The sequence below is a fragment of the Rhodnius prolixus genome, unplaced genomic scaffold (genome assembly GCF_049639745.1).
Source record: "Rhodnius prolixus isolate KJV_2025 unplaced genomic scaffold, Rpr scaffold_14, whole genome shotgun sequence".
NCBI lineage: Eukaryota > Metazoa > Arthropoda > Insecta > Hemiptera > Reduviidae > Rhodnius > Rhodnius prolixus.
The window spans coordinates 4,968,671-4,985,774 of record NW_027411594.1 but is presented as its reverse complement, the minus strand read 5'-3'; the positions used below and the strand labels follow the sequence as shown (position 1 = coordinate 4,985,774).

General features: G+C 35.8%; 1 protein-coding gene and 1 long non-coding RNA gene across 6 annotated transcripts in view; one reads left to right on the top strand and one right to left on the bottom strand.

The window, feature by feature from the left end:
* Positions 1–17,104, bottom strand: part of LOC141451716 (uncharacterized) — a 275,083-nt gene that overhangs the window by 18,045 nt on the left and 239,934 nt on the right. For 2 of the 4 annotated variants that reach the window (XR_012457059.1, XR_012457060.1), the window contains exon 8: positions 1,985–4,902. Coding sequence is in view for 1 of the 4 variants with exons in the window: in XM_074123285.1 (XP_073979386.1) it covers positions 4,739–4,902 (164 nt within the window). In the remaining 3 variants the exon portion in view is untranslated. Of the gene's footprint in view, positions 1–1,823; positions 4,903–17,104 lie in introns of those variants that run through there. The other 2 variants (XR_012457061.1, XM_074123285.1) reach the window with 2 other exon arrangements.
* LOC141451719 (uncharacterized) overlaps positions 1–17,104 on the top strand; it is a 64,260-nt gene that overhangs the window by 27,984 nt on the left and 19,172 nt on the right. The gene's annotated exons all lie outside the window — the stretch shown is intronic.

Genomic DNA, 17,104 nt, shown 5'->3' with positions numbered 1-17,104 from the left:
GAACACACACACATGAAAGAAAAGGATTTTAAAACTTAAGAAAAACAATATTTTATTGAGAATATATATATATATATTTTTTAAATAATAAATTTATTTTGGGACTAATTTTTACTTTTTATACAAAAATATTATATATATATATAGATATTTATAAATCGTGTGAACAATATTCACAAATATATACATGACTAGAAAAGTATACATAGCGAATGATGTACAATCTATGTACAAAACAAGGTATTTATAATATATCAATAAAATATTTACAAAATAAATGAAAATATCTCAAATGCACTACTTTATATAATAACGTGCATCTTGACTTTGCTTTTAAATTTTGTACATAACATTATTTGTTTTTTGTTTTTTTTGGAAAATAGCAATAAAATTGTGTTATTTACGATATATAAAAAAAGAACAGCACGATTTTAAAAACGTGAATGAAAGTTATTCAATTAATCGTGCACTAAATGTTTTTTGGAAGTTATTGTACGATAAGTGAAAACATAATAGAAGTGTGTCAAAAGAAAAAAAAAAAAAAACGATATCGATTTTTGAACAGTTATATTTCAGTGAACTTTGGAATAATATTTTTTACGTTAACGTCTTACCTAAAAGAAGTAATGACAACCAAGTCCTAGTTTACACAAAATTTTCAAGCTCCAACTTAGGCAAAGGAATATGAAGTTTTAGTGATTGATTTTACTAGACCATTATTGGAGCATGGGAAGTTGGCCAAAGTACCACAGGGTTGATCAAATCAAGTTGCTTAGCTAGTCATCTAAGTCCATGATTTGCTTTAATATTTTTTATTCCCATTGGAAGCTTCGAAACCTACGTCTGGCTGTAATTGGTGGATTAGGTTTTTTTTTTTTTTTTCTTTCTATTTGATTGCGACTCATTCATGTACATTATGTGGGGCATAATACATTTGGGTCAAAGGGCACGAGTTGAGTGTCCAATGACCTCCTCAGAATCCAAAACAGTTGCTTAATTACAGTCCCAGAAAATGATAGGTAAAAGTAAAGTAAGGAGCTTACAAATGCTTTCCGCCTAGACTTGAATTGACTAACTTAATAGAAAAAAAAAAGACTTCACTAGATGAAGTTGGGACTTATAATTAAACCTAGAACCAAGTAACGAAAAGCTGCTAGATTTCTAGAGAGCTTCTTTCTTTTTTTGCAACACAATGAAAGCTCTTCAGAAAGGAGTATTGAAATCAACCCTGAGCAAATGAAAAGAACAGCTCAACCAACTCAACGACGCTTATTTTTTTTGGGGGGGGGGGAATTTGCGAGCCAATTACACGAAAATCTACTACTAGGATTTTGAGCTTAGATTTCGGATCCATATCCAATGAATAGTGGATCTTCTGCTATAATTTACAACTTCACAGCAATCATGCATGAACAGCTTACAATATGCAGAAAAGATTCACTTCAAATCTGATACTATTCCACTTTGAATTGATTCCCAATTCAATTTCTCAACAGCTATAATATAAACTGATTCAGTCTGACCAATGAACGTTGAATGTGTGGGCCATGAAAAAATCTTCCAAGATCATGGAATTTTAAGAAGGAGTGCAAAGTTAATATTGCTCACCTTTTGTAAAGTCCACAAGGTTAGTTCGAGACCCGCTGGTCTTAATAAGTACGACAATGGGCACCTACTACTTTTCAAGGAACCCAAGTATCCCTTTGTTTGCAAATCCCTAAAAAAAAAGAAAAAAAGTTCCCTAAGAGAAACCACCAAATACGCAGCAAGATGGACTTCGTATAGTACGCACTATTAGAGCTATTATCTCTCCCGCCCATCCCAATTAAATTCATGAATTAAATACAGCTAGCAACAGAAAACTTTGCCTACCCTTCTTAGTGGTTATAACCTCGTTTCAGCTGATATTATAACCTTCAAAGTTAGGTTACCTAGAAATTCCTTTTTTGAAATAGGTTATTGTTTTTAAAAAAATTTAACTTACTTTTCTGCCTTAAATTAACAAAACCATTTTTAAGTTGATTACTTAAGTTTTGTAAAAACACATTGTACATTTAGTTTTTCTACTCGCTAATATTTTTTGTTGTTTTCTAATATTATGTTTTCCCCCTGTAAATAAAGGAAAAACAAAAAAAGGAAAGTGAAATTCAAAAGATAACAGAATTTACATACAAATAAATAAACGTCATAAATTATCTTTGTTAACATTAAATCTATGTACACAATAAGTTGCGAACAATAAGATCAATTCTAACTAATCGACTGGACTAAAATTATCTAATAATAATTTCTTAAAATAATAAATATTTTGCTTTTTTTTTGAAAAATATTTTTCTATTTCTAAACACAATTTTTCTTTTTTCTTTTACAGCTTACATAAAAATAATTATAAATACAATGAAAATTGAAATTATATTTCAATTTTCATTGTTTAAAAAGCAAAGATCATGAATACTTTCAACCTAACAAGTACGCTCACTAACTTGGGACTTGTTTGACCCCCTTCCTCCATAGATCAGATAGTGTTTGGAAAAAAGATTTTTCATAACGGAAAAAATGGAAATACTTTTCCTAGCCGAAGTATTGAAGTCAATAGTTGACTTCCACGAGAAGATAATCCTAATTTTAGATTTGCAACATTTTACGTGAACATTTACAATTCGTGAACAGCCTTTGCTTTAGAATTGTCTCTGAACTTAGTTTAGTAGGTGAGAGCAGGGCCGGATTTACCTGTAGATGAAAAGAGGCCCTAGGCTATTCCCACTTATGAGGAGGCCCTTTCACCTCCCATTTTTAAGTTTGTAAATTACATGGGAGATAATAAAATACATCACTATTGTGATATAATAACATCAACATGTTATTGGTACTGTTTTCAGAATAGTGTAATTTTAATTTGGCTAACAATTCGAATGTAGGCCCCTCTTGATCTTGAGGCCCTAGGCTGAAGCCCAGTTAGCCTATAGGAACATCCGGCCCTGGTTGAGAGTATCCACTTTATAGGGTTTGTTCCAAAAAAAACCCAAGCCAGTTTTGTGTCCTTTTCTAATAATACAGAAAGATGCATAAATAATATATTTTAACCAATTCCATATGTAAGACGGCCAGCCTAAATACACTCAAATTGGTTTTGACCCATATTACCCTCATTGTTCTTATTGGGTTATTCGATTGTGTTCCAATGAGAATTGGTTAAAGGCCAGTCTGTATATTGATTCCCTGGATAATCCTGGTCAAGTTTATTTGGGATTATAATTAGTTCCAGGAATGATTGTAGGTCTTTTTAGAGAATAGAAATCATTTTTTTTTTGTTTTCTCCCAGGACAAGTTGTTCTTCAAGACTGGAGTGGTTACGGAAACTGGAATTTCTACTGGAAAATAAGCTAGTCAGAGTTAGTTGTTAATGGCTCTGTACGCTAATCTCCAAAGATGTTGTAGGAATACCCATCTTTCGCGAAGGATGGTATTTTAATCTGGTAATATCAAGTTGGACAGGATTATCCAGAATAGTATTTTGGAAAAAATCAAGTGCTTTAAGGAAAAAAAAAATAAGGGAACTAAGTCAATAATCTTAATGTGACGTTTATGACTAGGAGTAGACTATAAAGTACATCTCTATTATTGATTGCCGGAAGCTGGTTATTGTGGTATTCAGTGAATGAAATTTAAGTCCTTTTCCCATTTTACTTATTCCTCAAAATGCATTCTCCCCTAATAAAATTATTCAATCTTTTCAAACTTTTAATCTAAATATGAAGTTAGGAGAAAATCGTTACAATCAATTTTTGGGGAAAAACTTCAAAAAAGTATCGAATCTTATTCAGTAAAGTGGGTACTTCAACTCGAGGAAACTTCGATCACAAGGTTTCTGTAAGGTCCCTTCGTAGGGTTCTTTTCCATTCCAAAATTTCCCACTTCCTGCAAATTGGTAATTTTTGACAAATTTTCTTCTCCCTTACACAACACACCCTCAGGAGAACATTTTTTTTTTTTTTTTTTTTGGAATTGAAGGGCCTCAAAACTTTTGTTATTTCCGGTGTAAATCTCAAAAATGTAATTTTGAGATTATCGCAATACTTTACACACCAACTGATTTTCTTTTTGGCACAAACCATACTAAATAAGACGGAAATGAAACAAGTATTTGACTCATTCTAAGATCAAGAAAAATGGGGGACTACCAAGTTGTATGACGTCATGATCTGATAAGGAACAAAAATTAAAAAATAAATAAATAAAGAAAGGAGATCAGAATGAACATGCAACTGTATGCAATTTAGTTTTCTGTGCATATTTTCTAATTGCATATTTAGAATTATCTTCTCGTAAATGTAGTTTAAGCCTTTCTAGTTTATTATAACAGAAATTTAAAAATGCAATTTTTTTTTAAATATAAGAAGAAGTAAATAGGTAGAAATTGTTTGTTACCTGTATAATACTTGGAAGAGAATTGCACCCGATTTTACGGGTTCGTGGCCATCTAATTAGATAGTATAACACCTGTGTACATAGATCGTCTAGTTTAGGGGTCTACTATTATCCCACCTGTCATGAGATCTTATCTTTCGTGTACATATATTTACATGCCATGTAAATAGTTCATATATTTACATAGAGAAAGATATACACATATATATATATGTATATAATATATACAGCTCGTGTTTCGCTCTTCTTCTAATAAACTGTTCCAGTGTCCATTTCTGGTCAAGTTGAATACTTTCCTCCCCTCCCCCCTTCAAGAAGAATGTTGTTCCTCGTCGTCCGGATGCGATGTTGGACCACTCTCATCAGATTCATGTCCACTACTTCGTACTGACGCCGGATGACAGTTATTACATAGTCGGCCTTCTCCGCCTACGTAAGTTTTACCACAGGTTCCACATTCTTCTTGGGTTTCACCTGTTTGGCAAAGAATATAAACATTCATTTGGATTTTTATTTAGAAAATGACTTAATTTAATAAATATGTTTGTAGTGGTGATATTAAATTAAAAAATATTAAAAAAATGAAAGGGAAATCTAGAATTTAAATAAAGAAAAGACGTTCTTTTAAGATTTTTAAATTAAAATTTAGTGGAAAATGCCACTCTAAGAATCCTAAATCCTAATGCACATTTACTGCAATTTAAACACTATCCCACTACGAGCTGTCCCTCAGGAAGAGATTAATTTGGAATGCCCTTCTGTACTAACGACTATCAGCTACTTCCGCAAATAGTATTTGACCACAAATCCACTCACTTCCTAAATAGTAAAGGTCTTTTTCTATTTTTAAACAGAAACCTGGACATAAGAAATGTTACGCTAATTTATCTCCAATAATGCCCCATGATCTACTCTCGAGTTCAACTATACCTTCCAACCTCAATAAGATAAGAATACGATCGATCCATAATCATCCGTTAAATGATACCTTAAGGCAACAAACTTTGTTGCGTAACGATACTTACCACTGAAAGAGAAATTGTTGTAAGAGAAAACTTGAGAAAAGTATATTTGCTACTCCTACGACATCAAGGTAATATTATAATTTATTTTTTTTTATTTACCCTTTTAATGAGATTTACACCTGTACCTAGAGGGTACAATAGGTAAATGCGATGAATGTGTATAAATAGCGTGGCAGACGTGAATGACGGTCATCCAGTGATGGCTGCCATTAGTCACCCAGTTGGTCACGGGGCCAACGGCGCCTCAGCCGTCTTCGAGGATTGGAGGGTAGCGTAGTTGAAGATAAGTTTACAGCTAAAGGGTTGGGAGATGAAGTGTGAGTTTTTGATGAAAATTTTTATATCGAATTTTGGCTAGTTCGGAGATGAGTGGAATTTGGAGATCTGTATGTATAGTGTGGTTGCTAACATAGAATGGAGCGTCTACTATGCGGCGGGAATATTTTGGATTGGAGTGTTTGCAGTCTATTGATGTTGGATTTTTTTAGCTGTTCCGTAAAGTTGCGAGTCCGTAAGTCCCATATTGGTGGTGAGAAGAGCTGTATAGAGTCGCCGTTTGTTCTGTAGTGAGAGTTTTGACCGTTTGTCGAGTAGTCTGGCTAGAAGTTTGTATCGTTTGTTTAGTTCGGTACGTTTAAGTCTCGTATGGGGATGATAAATTTAAAAATGAATTCTAATGAAAGGAAACCGGAAGCCAATATTATGTTTAGGTTGGACCTGTTTCAAATAAGACGGTTCCATATCCGATAAGTATTGGCGCCTTGCTAGTGATTTCCATTATTATTATTATTATTATTCCCCTTTTTTTGGGGTAAAAAATATTATGATAGTGATTTTTTACGGGTTTCAGAACTTCAAAAGGAATATGTATGAACTTAAGGTGAAGCAGTTAGCCTAAATTGTCCTTAAAGAAAAAATAATGAAGAAGAAGGAATCTAATGTCCAGCAGGTAGAAGACAGGTTGCCGCGCTTTACTAGGAGACCAGTACTGTCTGTAGACTTAAGACGCCATTGGCCGGAGGGGGTGCAAAGATAAGTCCATTCTTAAGGAGAAACAGGCGAGACATTCGGAGAGGGGGTCATGCACCAAACTGGGACCGTTCTCTCTCTCTAATGACTTGAGAGATGCGCAAAATTACCCGCTGCACCTTAATGATGTGTCATTTCCTAGCATGGGTCCTGTCTACTCTCTCGCTAACCCTCCCCCCCGTATGGTATTAGGGGGGGCAACAGGACCCCATGTATTATGTATTACAAGGTTGCCTCTCATTCACCTGTTCGTCTGTCCAACATGATACCTGGTTCCTGTTTATTGGAATTACTTTCTGGTGTGAGTTAGTCTGTGGCAACCAGTGACTTTTATTGTGTCGGGAGTATACAACAAGAAGATGACCTTAGGGCACCCTATCAGCCAATCTTCTTACCTCACCGCATCATCCTCTATGATGATGATGTTGTAATGTTCTTCTTCAGTTTGCCCATTCTTCGCTATTTATTAAAAGCATATTAAGAATGCCCTCTGTCTCTCTATCAGAAATGTTCTCCCAGATATACCCATTTTAAGACCCAAGTAAGTAGGGTTCCCCCATCCTTTTAGCACAGGTATCCCCAACTGACTGCAACAAGTGCTTCTTTATACCAAAAAGATATGACGCCTAAAGTCAATCTTCAAACGAGTGTTGTATGCTAAATTGTAATTTTCCTTTACTAAGCATAACCATTTAAGATGAAGTTGTAACCGAAAAACTGTCTATAGATGTCAGGAGCTGCCGCATTAAGATAAATTTGGAATGACCCTTGAACTGCAAGTGCGATATATTGTTTACCGCTAACATTTTTAAAAATAAGACATTCATTCCTTCTCGTACGCTCGGCCTGGCCTGGCCAGTGCCTTGGATATCGTATCGTCACTGTGAGTTTTGTATTTTCTTACTATTACTTGGTATAGAGTTTTCCCTCCTCTTTTTTGTATTTACCACAATTATCTTGTATAAATTTTCATTTTCCGTCTCTCTAGTTTAGTTTATACAAATTTTCTATTATTTAAGTTAATGTTTGTTTTGTTAAATAAAGTAATTCTTTTGTACAATTCTAGCAAGAGAGAGAATTTTTTTTGCTCCCTGTCGCCCCGGCTGATTGTCTCCAGGACCCTCCCTTCTCTCACCAGTGAGCTATCCCGCCAGAGGCGCCCTTGAGGGTGTTTTTCTATTTGAGGCTGGTTAGGGATATCGTCTCTGATAGCTCCGGCTATCTGGCGCCCGCAAGGATACCTGCTTCCCTCCTCACCCCTAGCCGGTCACAAAGTATTAAGGAAGAGCAGATTTTTCTTAGTTTTCCACTGGATCAAACTTTATGGGCAACAATAAGATAGCCAACTCGATACTTGTAAAGAAAGCAAATGACACTTTTGATAAAGGGGTTATTTTTCTTGCATGCAATTGCAGCAGCTGAGAGAAATTATTTTAGATGGCTTGCAGAAATTTAGCTAAATTTTACACTCAATTTTATGCTCTACAAAATTTTAAGCGTAATTCAATCATCATGCAACTTTTCCAAGCATCATGCCCAACATTGTGCCTTTTCAAAGATTGATTGTATTCCTTTTTATTTTTTTTTTTTTAAGGAAGACTAAGTTGTGCTGGTCTCCTTGAGGAGCAGCACAAGGAACAGCTGCATTCAAACTAAAGTTTAACGATGTACCAATATACGTAATAAAAAAAAAGTAGGGTTCTATCCCAGAGATAAAACAAAGTAATGAATTAAGCACGAATAAAGATAATCTGTTATAAAACTTTGTAAAGTCTCCCCGACAGTGGAGATATTTATAAATTGGTGCAGATATTCCTCTCAGACGATTCGTCATAAAAAACCTCTTGGGCCCCAGACAAACGGAACAAAAACAAATACAAAAGTAGCGAACAGTTCTTTTAGCTTTTAACAACGCAGCAAACATTCCTTGAGAATGGATCTTTGCACTAAATAAATAAAAATAAGGATAGAAAAAAAAAGCTAAAGGGAGAAAGGAAATAAAAAAGAGGAATCTCCTGGATTTAGATGGAACTTCAAGGAGGTTTTGGTTTATGGGCGTTATAAAAAGGTGTAAGGCGCCAGTGGTTTACTGCTTAGCAGAGTCTGCGGTAATCTTGTTATCTCACGCATCATGACTTAAAGGTACTTAGACTGTCCAGTCTTCTTGTAGACCCCTGAAATATCCAATAATAAGACTGTCGGGGAGATAACACTTCTTTTTTTTTTCTTTTTACACAAAATACTGTTTTAATGGCCACTTAATTAATTAGGAAGTTTCGAATTTCATTTTTCTCCATAGAAACCAATTGAAAAATCACTAATAGCTTTCTTTCAAGCTTTCTGTACCATCTTAAAACGACGCCTAGTTACACTCAAGAGGATTGCAGAAATGAGGTGGATGATTCAAAAGAAAAAGATTCACTTTTAGTTAGGGTTTCTTTCAACCTTTCTGTACCATCTTAAAACGACGCCTAGTTACACTCAAGAGGATTGCAGAAATGATGTGGAAGATTCTAAGAAAGAAAAGAAAAGGTTTACTTTTAGTTAGGGTTTCTTTCAACCTTTCTGTACCATCTTAAAACGACACCTAGTTACACTCAAGAGGATTGCAGAAATGAGGTGGAAGATTCTAAGAAAGAAAAGAAAAGGTTTACTTTTAGTTAGGGTTTCTTTCAACCTTTCTGTACCATCTTAAAACGACACCTAGTTACACTCAAGAGGATTGCAGAAATGAGGTGGAAGATTCTAAGAAAGAAAAGAAAAGGTTTACTTTTAGTTAGGGTTTCTTTCAACCTTTCTGTACCATCTTAAAACGACACCTAGTTACACTCAAGAGGATTGCAGAAATGAGGTGGAAGATTCTAAGAAAGAAAAGAAAAGGTTTACTTTTAGTTAGGGTTTCTTTCAACCTTTCTGTACCATCTTAAAACGACACCTAGTTACACTCAAGAGGATTGCAGAAATGAGGTGGAAGATTCTAAGAAAGAAAAGAAAAGGTTTACTTTTAGTTAGGGTTTCTTTCAACCTTTCTGTACCATCTTAAAACGACACCTAGTTACACCCAAGAGGATTGCAGAAATGAGGTGGAAGATTCTAAGAAAGAAAAGAAAAGGTTTACTTTTAGTTAGGGTTTCTTTCAACCTTTCTGTACCATCTTAAAACGACACCTAGTTACACTCAAGAGGATTGCAGAAATGAGGTGGAAGATTCTAAGAAAGAAAAGAAAAGGTTTACTTTTAGTTAGGGTTTCTTTCAACCTTTCTGTACCATCTTAAAACGACACCTAGTTACACTCAAGAGGATTGCAGAAATGAGGTGGAAGATTCTAAGAAAGAAAAGAAAAGGTTTACTTTTAGTTAGGGTTTCTTTCAACCTTTCTGTACCATCTTAAAACGACACCTAGTTACACTCAAGAGGATTGCAGAAATGAGGTGGAAGATTCTAAGAAAGAAAAGAAAAGGTTTACTTTTAGTTAGGGTTTCTTTCAACCTTTCTGTACCATCTTAAAACGACACCTAGTTACACCCAAGAGGATTGCAGAAATGAGGTGGAAGATTCTAAGAAAGAAAAGAAAAGGTTTACTTTTAGTTAGGGTTTCTTTCAACCTTTCTGTACCATCTTAAAACGACACCTAGTTACACTCAAGAGGATTGCAGAAATGAGGTGGAAGATTCTAAGAAAGAAAAGAAAAGGTTTACTTTTAGTTAGGGTTTCTTTCAACCTTTCTGTACCATCTTAAAAAGACACCTAGTTACACTCAAGAGGATTGCAGAAATGAGGTGGAAGATTCTAAGAAAGAAAAGAAAAGGTTTACTTTTAGTTAGGGTTTCTTTCAACCTTTCTGTACCATCTTAAAACGACACCTAGTTACACTCAAGAGGATTGCAGAAATGAGGTGGAAGATTCTAAGAAAGAAAAGAAAAGGTTTACTTTTAGTTAGGGTTTCTTTCAACCTTTCTGTACCATCTTAAAACGACACCTAGTTACACTCAAGAGGATTGCAGAAATGAGGTGGAAGATTCTAAGAAAGAAAAGAAAAGGTTTACTTTTAGTTAGGGTTTCTTTCAACCTTTCTGTACCATCTTAAAACGACACCTAGTTACACCCAAGAGGATTGCAGAAATGAGGTGGAAGATTCTAAGAAAGAAAAGAAAAGGTTTACTTTTAGTTAGGGTTTCTTTCAACCTTTCTGTACCATCTTAAAACGACACCTAGTTACACTCAAGAGGATTGCAGAAATGAGGTGGAAGATTCTAAGAAAGAAAAGAAAAGGTTTACTTTTAGTTAGGGTTTCTTTCAACCTTTCTGTACCATCTTAAAACGACACCTAGTTACACTCAAGAGGATTGCAGAAATGAGGTGGAAGATTCTAAGAAAGAAAAGAAAAGGTTTACTTTTAGTTAGGGTGTGTTTAAGAATACAATGAACTTATTAGCTTAACGAAATGGAAATCTCCATGACTTGCTAAAAAATATTTTCTCACAGGGTACTAAATTTAGGAAAAACCTTGAATGGGTTATCAACCGCCAAAATACTCTGAAGAAGATCCACCAAAAGAACATTGTGTTCTTATTGTTTTTTTTTTTTTTGCAGGAATCTTGATCACTTCTGAAATGAACCAGAAATCATAAATAAAAGCTAAGAAGGTTCCGCAAAAATGTGAGCTCAGTGCTTCAGTTCTTTGTTGAGGATAAATTGTTTTTGAGCAAACTTATGACTCTTAACTCTTAAACAATTAACGCCAAGATGTTTGGCTCCTGTTTGTGAGGAAGCGGTCCTCCACTGAAACTTCCACGGCTAACTGAATATACGGGCTATATTGAGAACAAGATCTCAAATTACCGTATAAAATAGTATCATTCAATAAGATCTATTCAATTGAAGGAAATTTGTCTTAGATGAACGAATATTTACGGGCTAATTCTATCAAGTACCTTGGAGTATTACTGGAATGGGGCGGACTTTTACACCCCCATATAAAGGACCAGAGTCAATAAAGGGTAAGGCAGCCATTCGAGTGCTATTCCCGCTGTTCTGCAGGGACTCTAAACTGTCTCCAGAGAGAATAAACTCCTGCTGTACAAGGTAGTGGGTAGGCCCATGTTACTTTATGCTTGTCTCCCTCCTGGAGTCTGACATGTCGATCCAATAACCGCCTCGCTGCAGATCATACAAAATAAATTCCTCAGGCTTGTGACAACTTCCCCCCCGCTACAGACCGTATTATAGACTTACACTCTAACACCAACCCTAACTAAAAGTGAATCTTTTTCTTTTGAATCTTCCACCTCATTTCTGCAATCCTCTTGAGTGTAACTAGGCGTCGTTTTAAGATGGTACAGAAAGCTTGAAAGAAAGCTATTAGTGATTTTTCAATTGGTTTCTATGGAGAAAAATGAAATTCGAAACTTCCTAATTAATTAAGTGGCCCTTAAAACAGTATTTTGTGTGTAAAAACAATAAGAAGTGTTACCTCCCCGACTATGTAGAACACTACATCAAGTACCTCGCTACTGTTTTTTTCAGTAAGTGCGAATCAACTCACAACCACCTACGCAGGCAAATAGGGGACTATAGTTTGGACACGGTGCACAGGCACAGGAGAGTTAAGGACTCCCTGAATTGAAATCTTTCTATAAGCTGAGGTTTTTTTTAGAGTTTTTTCCCCTCATTATTTACTTCTATGTTTTATATTTTGTACAATTTATGTAATTATTATACTGGAGGTTATAGTATTGGTACTGGCACTCCGTTGTACATATGTATTTATTTTCATGTAATAAATAAAAATATTTCATTCATTCACACGAATATTATAAACCATACCGGATATTGAAATTATTCAGGATAACGTAGACATTGCACTGAAATTAATTAAACCGAGTCTTTTATTTTTTAGAAACATATTAACATTCTTTTGGCCGGTGCGCAAAAAAAGAATAAATAATTCATAAGCTAAAAATGGTAGAAACTGAGGATAATTTTTTGTTGTGGTTAATACGACGCAGTGAAGATAGAGGGCACTGCATCACTTTGGCAAGCTTGCAGGAGTAGTGTGTCTAAAAGGAGCTCTTTCCGACAGGATAGTATGAAGATAGAGGGCACTGCATCACTTTGTCAAGCATGCAGGTGTAATGTATCTAAAAGGAGCTCTTTCCTACAGGATAGTATGAAGATAAACAGCAGTTCGACACTATTATGATGCTCTCCTTTTTTTATAATAGCCTGTCTTTATATAATAGGGAATAATATTAATATAAATGTTAGTGTGGGGGGAGAATATAATTTTAAAATAATTTCTTTTTAAGAAAGAAAACAGTGGTTTGGAAAGAACTAAAATATAGTTACTTCTAATACAAGGTAGAGTGAAGAAAAAGGACAACACTCCTCTGGAGCAACATCATTATAATAAGTGGATGGTCAAGGAGAAGTGGGAGGTTGTTGAGGGAGGTGAATCAATATGCGGCCGCTAGAAGACGGTAGGCAAGCAAACAGGTGACAATTACCACTCTTTGCGTTCTACCAGCCTCTGAACACAAGACCGGTCCCACGTCTTGGTGCTTTCTTGGCGGTGGTACCAAACAAAATTGCTAGTGGAGCTTCATAATTGGTCTTCAATTTCTTCAGCTACCACTACAAGCACCATGATCTGCTATTATTAATAAGAAAGAAATTTTTATCTTAAAGAAAATAACCCTATTGCCTTGCCTTGTCTCCGTCTTACAAACTAAATAGTCAGTATCAGAATAGCCTGCGGGACCAATACTCTCTTGTACCACAGAAGGAGGAACCGTGCTGTCCCCCATTGCTGGCCGAACTATTTAGTGCGGTAGCACACTGTGATCTCGTTTACTCTCTTTCGGGTCCACCCTACCCACCTTGGACACTGCACGAATGTCGGTAAGTGTCTCCAGTCACGACACATCACGTGACCCGTATTCCTGAAAGCGGTGTGGCTCCACAGGAGGGGTTACTTCTACCGACCTCTACAAGCCACTCAAGTTCTTCTCTTAAAGAGGGGGGGGGGAAAACAGTGGCTCTACGTTTTCGACTGTCTGTGTGTAAGTCTACGCGCTTTGTATGTGTAAATATATGACCACAACGCAGCGCCACTAAACCACCAAACCACTGTTTGTCTGTCAGATCGTCGATCTTTGTTTTTTTTTTTTTTTTTAAGACTCGTCTTTCTTCTAAGATAACTCCTACCATTAATTCATTTCGTTTATATCTTTAAGACCACAAAATTAGGGCTAATTTTCAAAAGGAAATTGGAGGAGGTTTCCCCCCCTCTATCTTTAAATATACATATATACAGCTCTCCTACTGATTCTTCGACATCTCAGAAACGATGGACATCTCATGTTTTTTTGGTTTTGCTTGAGAGTATGAGAATAACAATTGAATTATGGAGAAATATACATTTCTCAAGTTTTCTCTTACAACAGTTTCTCTTTCAATTATAAGTATTGTTACGCAACAAAAGTTTGTTGCCTTTAAGTAACATTTAACACATTTTATGCGTGAAAATGGTTAAATTGGAAACGTCAAAGGAAGCATTATCGATTGTACGGAGCATTATGGATCGATTGTAATCTTATTGAGGTTGGAAGTTGTTGTTGAACTCGAGAGTACATCATGGGGCATTATTAGCGAAACATTTCTTAAGTCCAGGATTCTGTTAAGTAATGCGTTTCTTTCCACTTATATTCGCAAGAATGAAGTACAAAAAGAAAACTTGCAAGGAAAATTTAAAAAGACTTTCATGAAAAGTTAGTTCACTTCGTAAAAAAACAAACAATAACCTTTCAAATAAAAGGTAAAGAGAAAACTTGGCATAGAAACCAATAAAATCAATTCTTGCTGAGTTTAAACGGTGTTACAATTTCTCGAATCAAACTGAATTACTTTAATAGAACTGAATTAAGATTTACTTGATTTAACGGAAGTATGGACAGGAATTCATACAATTAGATTTAAAACGCCAATATTATTTCTACAATAATCATTGTTTGACAACATTTCTTCCTTAGGTTTTGCAATTGATTCGCATCGTTTGCTTAGCTTTTCGTGAGCTTCAACTTAGCTGCCCTCCATTGGAGGTACCACTTCAATGAAAAAGGAAATTTCCTTAGGCTGGAAACTTGAGTGGAGCGGCGAGCAAAGCGGCAAAAACAAACACTCTCTATAGATAGCGTTGCTCCATCTTCGCTTTGCTCTCCACTATGCGCGGTCCTCTTATGTTAACTTGTGTTTGTTTTCGCCGCTTGGCTCTTCGCTATCATCGCCGCTTTGCTCGACGCTCCACTATGTTTCCAGCCTTAGGGTACGTTCACAACGGAGCTGTGAGTATAGATGATAGCAGAGATGATAGGAGTGATGTATCAGCGCTTAAAGAAAGACATAATACATTCGAATGTGTGCGTGCACAACGAAGCTGCGACTAGTGACTCATACGCGCTGCTATAAACGAGCATGTTAGATGATAGAATTAAATTTTTCATTTTTCTGCTAGCTGAAGCTTCAAAATGGACGTAGAAAAATTAATTAGTGCTGTCTTTACTCATTATTTTATTTTATTATTTACTTTTAAACAATATTTTGTTTTTTAAATCGTGTTTACATTTATTTTCATGTGTATTTATTTGTTTTTCTCAATAAAACCATTACCTCAGAGTTATCACTAGTTTTTCTTCTATGGTTATGGGATTTCCATGACAATTTTTCCAACGTTTTCTTAATTTTGACCTTATTTTTTCTAAAATATCGTCGAATGTGGGTGGACCCATCCTCACATATTCAAAAAAACGATCCGGATAATTTCTAAGTTCCTTATATAAATGGTGAAATTCGCCCAAAGTACTTCGTTTTTTATTTATAGGATGTACGAAATGATATTTTCTAAAGCGTTTTTCCTTTAAAATGTACCATTTTGTTGCTGCTGAACATAAAAACTCTTCTTCACTACTCGGACATGTTGCATGTATCACAGCTCCGTTGTGCACACTATTACAGCGATTATATTTTACTCTATCAGTTATCATCTCTGCTATCATCTCTGCTCACAGCTCCGTTGTGAACGTACCCTTAGACCCCACTGAAAAAGATTTATGTCCTTTAGGAGATATATCTTCTATCAAGAAAAGATGGCGGAAAAGCAAAAGTATTTTACTAGATTATTTTTTGTTTTCTTAAACCTATTCTTTTGAAGCCATAAGGCAAAAAGTTGTAACAGTTTCCCAAGTTGTAACTTCTACCTCCTTATACATTTTATTCAGCCTAGTTCAGGCTCAGGCTAAGACAGAGCGATATTTTATTCTCAGCCATTAATTTATTGTAATAAAGAGGATGTACATATACAATTTTAACATTTCACAAAAGATTAATTGCCCTGTTTTATATTTACAACAGCGAGAGGGGGGATCGGCAGCGTTCTAATTAAAATAAATTGTCGAGAGGAAAAACTAGAATTTAAACATTTACTGAAATATCATCAAGTGTGTAAAAGAACGAAGAACATCAGCACTTGCCCGTGTAAATGACCCAAACTAATTACTTGTTAATGGGAATGTCATCAGAAGTCTCTATAAAAAGTCCTACTATCGTATGAAGAACAGGTTAGAGAAAACCTCGAGGAGGTACATACGAGGGTCGTTTGAAAAGTCCGTGCAAAAATAAAAACTACTTAATTTTTTGGGGTAAACCTTTTTTATTTTTCAACATAGTCTCCTTTTAGGCTTATACACTTCGTCCAACGCTGCTCTAGCTTGTTGATCCCTTCCAAATAATAGGATTTGTCCAAGTCTGAAAAATAGCCATTCGTTTCTGCAATCACCTCCTCGTTTGAATAAAATCTTTTTCCCGCCAGCCATTTCTTCATATTGGGGAACAAATAGTAGTCCGAGGGAGCCAAGTCTGGAGAATAGGGGGGGATGTGAAACGAGTTGGAACCCTATTTCCATTAATTTTGCGACCACAACTGCTGAGGTGTGAGCTGGTGCGTTGTCGTGATGGAAAAAGACTTTTTTGTGGGCCAATCGTGGGCGTTTTTCTTGCAGCTCGGTTTTCAAACGGTCCAATAACGATGAATAATATGCACCTGTAATAGTTTTACCCTTTTCTAGATAGTCGATGAGGATTATTCCTTGCGAATCCCAAAAGACAGTCGCCATAATCTTTCCGGCCGAAGGAACGGTCTTCGCCTTTTTTGGCGCAGATTCCCCCTTGGTAACCCATTGTTTAGAGTGTTCTTTGGTCTCAGGAGACCGTCCTTGCAACACTTCACACGATTTCGTTTTTGGGTCAAGCGTGAGCAATCGCGGCACCCATCTTGCGGATAGCTTTGTCACGTCCAAATGTTGATGCAAAATATTATGTACCCGTTCATTCGAGATGCCCACAGCACTAGCAATCTCACGCACCTTCACTCTTCTGCCATCCATCACCATATCAGGGATTTTATCAATGATTTCTGGAGTAGTAACCTCAACAGGGCGTCCAGAACGTTCAGCGTCACTTGTGCCCATATGGCCACTCCGAAAATTTTGAAACCACTTATAAACTGTTCTAATCGAAGGTGCAGAGTCACCATAATGTTTATCAAGCTTCTCTTTAGTCTCCTGAGG